The sequence below is a fragment of the Mus pahari genome, chromosome 17, assembly GCF_900095145.1.
Source record: "Mus pahari chromosome 17, PAHARI_EIJ_v1.1, whole genome shotgun sequence".
NCBI lineage: Eukaryota > Metazoa > Chordata > Mammalia > Rodentia > Muridae > Mus > Mus pahari.
Genome location: NC_034606.1, coordinates 65,978,371 through 65,988,966, shown reverse-complemented (window position 1 = coordinate 65,988,966; position 10,596 = coordinate 65,978,371). Strand labels below are relative to the sequence as shown.

The window sequence follows — 10,596 nt, the reverse complement described above, 5'->3', positions numbered from 1 at the left end:
ACAGACACACACACACAAAGAGACACAGACACAGACAGACACAGACACACACAGAGAGAGACACACAGACTGACAGACACAGACACACACACACACACACAGAGAGACACAGACACACACAGAAGCAGAGAGAGACTGCCGTGCAGCAGAGGCAAAGACTCTGGAAGCAGACCTCCTTCATCCTTCAGCAGAGCCCAGGCCCTGAAATCATGTCTCCTTCATCCTTGACCTACTGGCCAGTTCTCTTTGGTCAGAACACATTTCTCTTACTTCATCTTCCGGCCTCAGCGAGCAGCATCACTCTTCCCACCCCACCCCTAGAAATGGACACTTCCTGGTCTGCTTCGTGTGACCCCACCCCATCTGACCACAAAGCTTTGTACAACTGGCCACCAAGCTTTGATGAACCCATTACTCAATACTTAATGTGTAGCTGGTACTCACTGCATTCATTCAGCAGACATTTATTGAGCACCTACTATGTGCCAAGCTTTTGGAATGTGTCCACAAACAAAATTTTTGTATGTAGTGTTTCAGGATGTGCCTCTCTGTTTGTGATCTGTGTGTGTGTGTGTGTGTGCCCAGCTTTGCTCTTAAAGTTAGAGGCTCACCAAGAGCAAAGATGAGTCCTCCCCCATCCTCCAGCCCAGAACCCTGAGAGCACTGTGCAAAGAAAACCTTAAAGAGGGTGTTGAGGAGAAAGCAAGCTTGTGTGTTAGGTACTTCATGCAAACACCTCTACAGTGTGCAGTCGGTAGTGGGCAGATGGGAATGCAAAGAGCCAAGCTCATCTCTTCCACCAGGGTCTGGTGCACCAGCCCCTGGGGTTGCCTGACTCTCACCCTGAGCAGGTGTCTTCCCTCCCTGGTCTCCGTGCTTCAGAGCACTAGCCTCAGCGGAGACGGTAAGAATTGCATGGGGCGGGGCTGCTTGTGCAAGTGCTCGCACGACAAGAACACGACAAGAACATGTATTGCTCTTGCAGAGGACTCAGCATCACTGCCCTCCACAACTCTTGTTCCAAGGACTCTGACACCCTCTTCTGACCTCCATGGGCACCAGCCATGAACAGGGCGCACAGACATATGTGCAGGTAAAACACTCACACACATTAACATAAAATTTTTAATGGATGAACTATACAAAGGCCAGCAAGATTTCCCAGTGGGTAAGAGTTTAGTCCCCAGGATTCGGATGGTGGGAGGAGAGAACTGATTCCCACAGGGTGTTTGCTCTGGCCACACACACACACACACACACACACAGTCCATGTCTATTATTCTGTTGGAATGGTACCTTGTGTGAAATGAGGCTGCCTGGCATCTGGAGAGATTCTTTTTAAAGCTGAGAGAGGACAAAGGGCACCCTGTAACCGCTGCACACAACTACAGCTGCATCAGAAGACAGGGAGAGATGTCCCCAAGTCCCCCTTCCACATATGGACTAGACCATGAGCCTAGCTGCGCAGAGAGGGCACTGACCCCCGGGGCACACTGAGCACACTCTGGATGAAAACATCAGAAAGCATCACAGCACAGGAGCCAGACACGAAAGACCTGTGATGTGAGTCCATCTGTGTAGAATTCAAAACCTGGAAAATGGACAGATATGCCACTGGTTTCAGAACGAGTGGTTCTAAAACTGTAAAATTAAATGAGGAATAAATAATTATAAGATCTAGGTTCTGTATCACCTAGGCCAGAGGAAGGCACAATCTCTGAAGACTCATGATGCATAAGAGCTCTCTTTTTAAAAAAAAAAAATATTATTATCTTTAATATTGTTTTACAGTTCAGTTGTTATCCCCTCCCGGTTCTACCCTCCAACAGTTCCTCATCTCATTCCTCCTCCCCTGTCTCCAAGAGGATGTCCCCACACACCCTCCACCCCACCAGACCTCCTCTCAAGTCTCTTGAGCGTTAGGGGCAACTCACACTGAAGTCAAACCATATATATCTCAGCTGAATATGTGTCAGGGGCCTTGTATCAGCTGGTGTATGCTGCCTGGTAGGTGGCTCAGTGTCTGAGAGATCTCGGGGGTCCAGGTTAGTTGAGACTGCTGGTCTTCCTATGGGGTCACCCTCCTCCTCAACTTCTTCCAGCCTTTCCCTAATCAACCACAGGGGTCCTCTGCTTCTGTCCATTGGCTGGGTGTAGGTATGTGCTTCTGACTCGTTCAGCTGTTTGTTAGGCCTCTCAGAGGGCAGCCATGCTAGGCTTCTGTCTGTAAGTACACCATAGCATCAGTAATAGTGTCAGGACTTGAAGCCTTCCCTTGAACTGAATCCCATTTTGGGCCAGTTGCTGTACCTCTTTTCCCTCAATCTCTTCTCCATTTCTGTCCCTGCAGTTCTTTTAGTCAGGAACAATTCCGGGTTAGAGTCTTTGACTGCGGGATGGCAACCCCATCCCTCCACTTGATGCGCCGTCTTTCTACTGGAGGTGGCGGACTCTGCAAGTTCCCTCTCCTCACTGTTGGGCGTTTCATCTAAGTCCAGTCCTTTGAATCCTGAGAATCTCTCACCTCCCAGGTCTCTGGTACATTCTAGAGGAACACACACACACACACACACTTCCTACCTCCTGAGGTTGCCTACTTCCATTCTTTCTGCTGGTCCTCAGGGCTTCACTCCTGCCCCACCACACACACCACCACCACCAATACCTGATCATGCTGATCATGTTCCCCTTTCCCCCCCCCATCCCCTCTTCTGCCCAGATCCCTCCCTCTCTCCGCCCCGCCGTGATTGTTTTCTTCTTCCTCCCAAGTGGGACTGAGGCATCCTCACTTGGGCCCTTTGGCTTGTTAGCCTTCTTGAGTTCTGTGGATTGTATCCTGGGTGTTCTGTACTTTTTTGACTAATATCCACTTATTAGTGAGTACATTCCAGTGTGTAGGAGCTCTTAAGGACTCTTGTTCGTGTGTTTTATTCCTTAGTATAGTATTGTCATACCAGCTATAAATTCTCCGGTCTGTTGGTATATTTCTCAATAAAAATGATTTTAACTTCCATAGCCACAATGTATTGACTCTACACTGGTAGAGCCACGATGTTAGAATGGTGTGGTTCGGCCGACCTCTTGTGCCCTCTGCCCCCACTCTCTAACTCCTTTCTTGCCTTCCCACTTCAGTTTTCAGCATTTGCCTGGAAGCAAACAGGCTAAATGCCCTGCTGAGTGTTCAAAACTCAGCAGTGAATAATAGTCCCCGAAGTCCAATGAAATGGTGTCACATGTGAGTGTTTTTGTATCTCATTCTAAATTGCTTCTTGGGGCTTGAAACTCGCTTAGCAAGAGCTAGGCACTAGTGATGGGTTTGTGCTTCTGTGGTCTTTTTTGATGGGAGTTCCCCTGGCAGGAAAGGACATCTGTGAGGTGCTGCTTGACTCAGCAAATGCTCCAGGGACATCTGGCCAGCCAGTAGCTGGGGACACTGTTGTGGGCAGTGCCCAGAATGGTTTCAAAGAGCTTCCAGCTTGCTGAAAACATGAAGCGGCAGCAGGGGCCACACCCATCTGGGTGACCAGATGACCAGCGTAGCCTGTGACCCCTCATCTGTCCTCTCAGTCTCTGAATGCAGAAGCCGGAGCTCCACCCTGAGGTTTCTTCCTTTCCTACCCTTTCACCAAGCCCACCTCTTGCTCCTCCCTAAGATCTTTCTGCTTGCCTGGGCTCCCAGGGACTTCCATGCCTCTGTTCTATCCACTGTGCCTTCCCAAGTGGTTTTTGTAGGATGCTCTATTGGAGTAGAAATGGCTGGTGAACAACTAGGGCACATTGATGAACCAAAACTAAAGAAGATGCAGGTAGCTAAAACTGGTGCCTTTCAGGACCTCACCAAGCACCGCTCAGCTGATGCCATCCCCATATATCCCTGAGAACACACACACACACACACACACACACACACACCACTAGCACCTCCTATTCAACCACTCCAGTCACTGGCCCTGCCATCCTCCTGCCTTCCACTGTCTAAGTTCATGGATATTCACCCTAGCCAGCATTCTCTACCCTCTGGAACTTTCTCAGAGACTAGGAAATGGGGAGGTAGTCCTCATGTTTGTGGGGGCAAAGGATTAGCACCTCCCATATTCACCACATGACAACTAGGAGACTTTGAGAAAAATTATTCAGCCTCTCTGAGCCTCCATTTCCTCTTCTGTAAAAACAAGAGGAACAGTACACCCTCAGACGGCTAGAGTACAAACAGGAGATTGTTTCTTGCTTATATTGATGAGCACACAGTAGGTAGCCCGTGATGAGCACACAGTAGGTAGCCCATGATGAGAACACAGTATGTAACCCATTATGAGCACACAGTAGGTAGCCCATGATGAGCACATAGTAGGTAGCCCATGATGAGCACACAGTAGGTAACCCATGATGAGCACACAGTAGGTAGCCCGTGCACAGAAAAGCACTCTTGTCAGAGTAAGGTGTACATTCCCTACAGAGTCCTCACTCCTTGTAAAGGGGGAAGTGTTTTCAAGAAATCCAACTTCAGAGCCACAATCTGACATGTTAAGTCCCCGATCTGGTACAGTAAGAAGTGCCCAAAATGTATTATGAATTATTCTGTCCCAAATGTTGACTGGAAATGAGCCATGCCTTTAGCTCCAAACCATCTCAAAGAATGTTTTCAAGCGGTAGCTGTTCTTCATCTGTGCTGGGCAGTAAATAGTCACCGCTCACAAGTAGGTAGTGAGGTCTTAAATGTCCACAGCAAAATCAGAGAGTCAACTGACTGACACTTTAGCTGCCACACATACCTATGAGGTTCAATGGAGAACAATCAGTCTAAAGCTCTGACCTCCCACACAGAGGACATCAGGACAGGGGTGGCAAGGTAAATGGTGAAAACCTATTTCAAGGGCTGGAGAGATGGCTCGGCAGGTAAGAGCGCTGACTGCTCTTCCAGAAATCCTGAGTTCAAATCCCAGCGACCACATGGTGGCTCATAACCATCCGTAACGAGATCTGGCGCCCTCTTCTGGTGTGTCTGAAGACAGCTACAGTGGACTTATATATACTAAATAAATGAATAAATCTTAAAAAAAAAAAAAAAAGAAAGAAAGAAAAGAAAAGAAAACCTAGTTTAAAACAATCTTCGGACAACTGAGGATTATGGAATGGATTTTAAGTGCTGTTCTGGATTTGCTGTTGATTTCCTAGCATATTAAAAACAAACAAAAAAAAGGTACTGCCTGTATTTTTAAGAAACGTATGTTGAAGGAGGTGTGATATTGCTCAGGGGCAGAGTCCTTGCTAGTCCACTCAAGACCTCAGGTTTCATTGAGGGGGAGGGGCGGGTATGGTATTGAAGTACCTAAAGACTACATGCCACACATTCTGTAAACACCAGTCAGATTGTAGAGGACTGAAGAGACAAATACTTAGCCCTGCACTGGGTGCTGCCATGTCCCGAAAAGCAATGCTCAGAAGTCAGAAGGCACAGCAGCGAGGGACAGGATCCCGCTCTGCTTTGAAAGAGCTAAGGTCCTGGACCAGAGCCTATGCCGGTTGGGGTTGATTCCCCAGTCTTGCTTGGATACTGTCCTCCTCACACACTGAAGACACAACTGCACTGGCACCCAACTCCCAGCTCCCCTCTATGCCTGGCTCCTTCCTGCCCTCCCCAAAGCCAAAGCCTCAGAGTGCGCATGTTCAACCTCAGGCACTTTGAAGGTGCAGCCTGCTGAGCGCCTCAGGCACCTGCTGAGAGCCCCAGGCACCATCTGTGCGCCCCAGGCACCTGCTGGCACGCTTTACAAAGAGGAGGGTGCAGGCCACTCCACCATTAAAGCACATTCTAGAGAGGCTTGGACAAGGCTAACCGCCCAAGCCCATAAAGTCCAATTGCCTCAACCATCTTCTTAGCCAAACCCCTGTGAACCTGCCATAAATAGGACCCCAGTGCCTGGACTAGCACATTGGAGCTGCCATCAGGACTCCGGAGCTCCCATCCAGAACGCTGCAGCCCATCTTCAGAGGCACCATGACCTGTGGATCAGGATTCTGTGGCCGCACCTTCAGCTGCGCCTCAGCCTGTGGGCCCAGGCCCGGCCGCTGCTGCATCTCTGCAGCTCCCTACAGGGGCATCTCCTGCTACCGCGGACTCTCAGGGGGCTTCGGCAGCCAGAGTGTCTGTGGGGCCTTCCGCTCTGGCTCCTGTGGACGCAGCTTTGGGTACCGATCTGGAGGCATCTGCGGGCCCAGCCCCCCCTGCATCACCACAGTCTCTGTCAATGAGAGCCTGCTCACACCCCTCAACCTGGAGATCGACCCCAATGCTCAGTGTGTGAAGCATGAGGAGAAGGAGCAGATCAAGTGCCTTAACAGCAAGTTCGCGGCCTTCATCGACAAGGTGGGTGTCCTGGGCCAGCCCCTCGCTGGAGCACAGCATGTCACAGCCAAGGCCAGGCACTGAGGGAACAGGAGACAGAAAGCCCTCTCATACTGAGCCTCTAGTCTCAAGAGAGAGGATGCACAGGGCTCACCTGTGAGTCCTGAGAGGCAGAGCTTATGGNCAAGAGGAGTGGCCAGGCTGTCCTGGGCACAAACTGACTACAGGGAGTCCCAGGGGCTGCAGCATGGAGTTGGGGTCAGCCCAAGGAGGGAGGCTGCACTTGGGCTGACAGGAAGGGTGCAGACTACTGGAGGGATGGGCAGAGGCCTTCCCTGGGCTGTGACTATGGGTGCTCTGCTTGTGGGGACTCCTGCCTTCCTAGCTTCAGAGGAGATCGCTGAGCCCAGCATAGGACACTGAAGTGTCCACCTGGACTCCCGAGTGTAGGCACTGACCCTGTCTCTGTGCCCTCTCCCAGTGGGACAGCCAGGCAGGACCAAGATGAAGGTTCCTTCCCAGAGCCCCTCTACTTCCTCTCCACCATCAGCCCAGATCTGCCCTGAACCCCTTCTGTCTCCCATGGCAGGTGCGCTTCCTGGAGCAGCAGAACAAGCTGCTGGAGACCAAGTGGCAGTTCTACCAGAACCGCAAGTGCTGTGAGAGCAACATGGAGCCTCTGTTCGAGGGCTACATCGAGACCCTGAGGCGGGAGGCTGATTGTGTGGAGGCCGACAGCGGGAGGCTGGCTGCCGAGCTCAACCATGCGCAGGAGTCCATGGAGGGCTACAAGAAGAGGTGAGGGCTCTGGGTGAGGAGCTGGCTCAGGATTTTGCGTAGCTGGGAGCTCAAGGCACAGGAAGTAAGTCTGTTTCCAGGAAAGTGTATGAGAAGGGCACTGCCAGATCCTGCCTGCCACCTATGAGATTTCTGTGTAGGCAGACACCTGAAAGGGCCCTGTCTGTGGTTAGGCTCTGTCTAGCTCAGCTGGAGACAATCTACCCGCTTGGCCAGCTCCCTTCTAGGGGAAGACACTCTAGGCCACTCTGCCTGCTCCACCTGTCCTTTGTCCTATGAACTGCGGCAACCAAGTCGATACAGCCTAAGTTATTAGGAGAGCCAGGACCCAGCCCCAGAAAGTCCACAGACCTGGGTGCCCAGTCCTTACGTCTCTAGGCCTTTCAGCAGCTAGGATAAACGTGGTATGTGATGGAAAGCTAGGTCTATATAGCCAAGAATACATGATGTCCACTTCCCACAAGACACTGAGGCTGAGCCTCCATTCCTCTCCTGAGGTGACCTTCAAGCAGAATGCTCACAAGTTTCCCATGAGCCCTACACCCTAAACTCAAATGGACAGAGATCCCTAGATAACTCTAGATCCTACCAGAAAGTCCTTCAGGGGCTGGAAGGATCAGTGGTAAGGATCTGCCCTGCTCTCTCTGGCGTGGAAGTGGGGGTCAGAGACTAAACCCGCCCTGCCTGATCTCTCCTCTCTTCAGGTACGAGGAGGAAGTTTCTCTGAGAGCCACAGCGGAGAATGAGTTTGTGGCTCTGAAGAAGGTGAGTAGCAGGAGGCAGAGGAACGTGGACCTCCCCCCTCCCCCAAGGGCACATTGTGCTTGCAGAGAAACAGTGTTACTATCAGGGATGCCTCGTGAGCCTTTCCGTGGAGGATGGGGAATTCCCTGAGAAGCAACAAGATGAATGTCTTGTCAGGCCTGTGACAAAGGGCAAATTTCCTGGAATGTCTGGTGGCCCTCAGGCAATGTGTGGAGTGCCACCAAGAATGGGAGTCCCCACAGAAAAGAACGGCCAAGTGCATGCTGGGAAGGGAAGCAGAGATGATTTGCACATACAAACACTGGGCTCCTTCTCCCTGTGCTGTGTGGGATGGATGAAAACAGGCTCATACCTCCCTCTTTCCCAGGATGTGGACTGTGCCTACCTGCGCAAGTCAGACCTAGAGGCCAACGCAGAGGCGCTGACCCAGGAGATCGACTTCCTGAGGCGACTGTATGAGGAGGTGAGGGCAGCAGCCAGGTGGAAGTCCAACCAGTAGTCTGTAGACAGTCATTCCGTGACTGTGAAGTCCTGTGTGGACCGGGGAGGTCTGAGAGGTTGGCAGAGGTGTGTGGGGTTAGACTGAGCGTTCAAGAGGCTTTTGACTGCTGTCTCCNTCCTCCTGCAGGAGACCCGCATCCTCCACGCCCACATCTCAGACACCTCCATCATCGTCAAGATGGACAACAGCCGGGACCTGAACATGGACTGCGTCGTGGCTGAGATCAAGGCTCAGTATGATGACATTGCCAGCCGCAGCCGCGCTGAGGCCGAGTCCTGGTACCGCACCAAGGTGAGAGATCAGGACATCTGTCCTTAGATGAGACAGTGGAAAAGACTCCGGGATCTATTGGAAAGGGCTTCTTGCACACCAAGAATCACAAGAAGATTGCACACAGCTCTAGGCTGAGGAGGCAGCCCAGCCTGACCACTGGGCATCTTGCACACCCAGGGTGTCACATCCTGGGCCTCATGGGCATCTCTGCTTTCCCCACCCCCAGTGTGAGGAGATAAAGGCCACAGTGATCCGGCATGGAGAGACCCTGCGCCGCACCAGAGAGGAGATCAATGAGCTGAACAGAATAATCCAGAGGCTGACTGCTGAGAACGAGAATGCCAAGTGCCAGGTATGTAAGGTTCAGCTGCTCTGGGACCAGAGAGGCTGGATGTGTACCCGGTGCCACACAGCCAGCATGTGTCCTGCTTGGAGCTTACCGTTTAGTCTCCCACCTATTTGCACAGCTGGGTTTACTGATCATGCTCACTCGGGCTGACCCATGTGAGCAAGGCAAGAGGCTGCTTCTAGAATGTTCCCGACTGTTGGGAAAGACTGGATAGCATGCTGGTGAAGGACAGTGAGACCCAGGGACCCTTGGCTATCTCTTCCTCTGTGTCCCCAGAACACCAAGCTGGAGGCTGCCGTGACCCAGTCTGAGCAGCAGGGAGAGGCTGCCCTCGCTGATGCCCGCTGCAAGCTGGCTGAGCTGGAGGGTGCCCTGCAGAAGGCCAAGCAGGACATGGCCTGCCTGCTCAAGGAGTACCAGGAGGTGATGAACTCCAAGCTGGGGCTGGATGTTGAGATTACCACCTACAGGCGCCTGCTGGAGGGCGAGGAACAGAGGTGGGTCCTTCCCAGAGGAATCAAACCCCATCTTGCCCTTGACTGACCAACAGCCAGACTTTGGGGGCGAATCCTCCCTTGGTCCCTTTGAGGCTGTGTTTATAATGTGTCATGTTCTGACCAACTGTTGAGGGAAAATTCTGACTTGTGGAGCAAGGTTCGGGATGGGGCAGTGTTTGTTACTACATTGCACTTCATAAGTTCTTTCTTGTCTTTCCCCCAGACTGTGTGAAGGTGTAGGAGCTGTGAATGTCTGTAAGTATTGGGGATTTGGTATGGACAGATTTACTGCCTGTGACAGGGGGCAGAGTGTGAAAGGAGTTTGCAGGAGAATTAAATGCAAAACAGAGGCTGTCACAGCAGCAGGGAGAATTTGAGGTCAGACTAGAGGACTAGATCTTTATATCTAGATGGAACCAGGTGCTTCACAGGAAGGGGTCTGGCTTTTAATTCCCAGAATTCAGGGTCAGGGAAAAGGGGTTTTCTTAGTTACGGGCCGGCCGCAACCGCCGCCCCCGCCCACACTCTGATTCTTTTTTTTTTTCTGGATCTGCAGGTGTCAGTAGCTCCCGCGGAGGAGTCGCATGTGGGGACCTGTGTGTGTCAGGTTCCAGGCCGGTGATCGGCAGTGCCTGCAGCGCCCCCTGCAGCGGGAACTTGGCGGTGAACACAGGCCTGTGTGCACCCTGTGGTTCAGCTGTGTCCTGTGGCCGTAAATGTTAAAAACTGCATTCACATCCTGGCCCTGGCATAGCATTTCGCCCTGAGCCATCTCTAGCTGACCAATATTGGGACCTCGAACAAGGGGCTCAGTCGCTTGCTCACTTTGAAGCGACCCTCTCACTCTAGGCTCCTCTGGTCTCTCTAGACCAGGCCCTTACTCTCAAAAGGGAACACTGGCTTCTAGAAGTCCCTTTGGAGCTGCAGGGTGGGGAGTCTGGGGGCGGGGCTAGAACACCACCTATCCTGCCTTAACTGTGAGCCAGTAGCTAGAGAGCCACAGTCCCCCCTCCCTCTAATCTCTGTCTTGATCTGTTTCCAATAAATTAATGTAGTCAACTCTGCA

General features: G+C 51.9%; 1 protein-coding gene across 1 annotated transcript; it reads left to right on the top strand.

Moving 5' to 3' along the window:
- Window positions 1–5,936: 5,936 nt before the first annotated feature.
- LOC110335235 (keratin, type II cuticular Hb1) lies at window positions 5,937–10,596 on the top strand. The gene is made up of 9 exons (XM_021217314.1): window positions 5,937–6,367; window positions 6,936–7,144; window positions 7,849–7,909; window positions 8,277–8,372; window positions 8,538–8,702; window positions 8,911–9,036; window positions 9,310–9,530; window positions 9,754–9,785; window positions 10,087–10,596. The coding sequence occupies exons 1-9, from the start codon at window positions 5,999–6,001 to the stop codon at window positions 10,251–10,253; spliced, it is 1,446 nt and encodes a 481-aa protein (XP_021072973.1). The 5' UTR covers window positions 5,937–5,998; the 3' UTR covers window positions 10,254–10,596.

What these genes read in the sequence shown, in the direction of transcription:
- LOC110335235 (XM_021217314.1), top strand. Translation starts at nt 5,999, where the DNA reads ATGACCTGTGGATCAGGATTCTGTGGCCGCACCTTCAGCTGCGCCTCA. An exon ending in ATGGAGGGCTACAAGAAGAG is followed by an intron (nt 7,145 to 7,848) that starts GTGAGGGCTCTG and finishes TCCTCTCTTCAG; the next exon opens with GTACGAGGAGGAAGTTTCTC. An exon ending in CTGGAGGGCGAGGAACAGAG is followed by an intron (nt 9,531 to 9,753) that starts GTGGGTCCTTCC and finishes TCTTTCCCCCAG; the next exon opens with ACTGTGTGAAGGTGTAGGAG.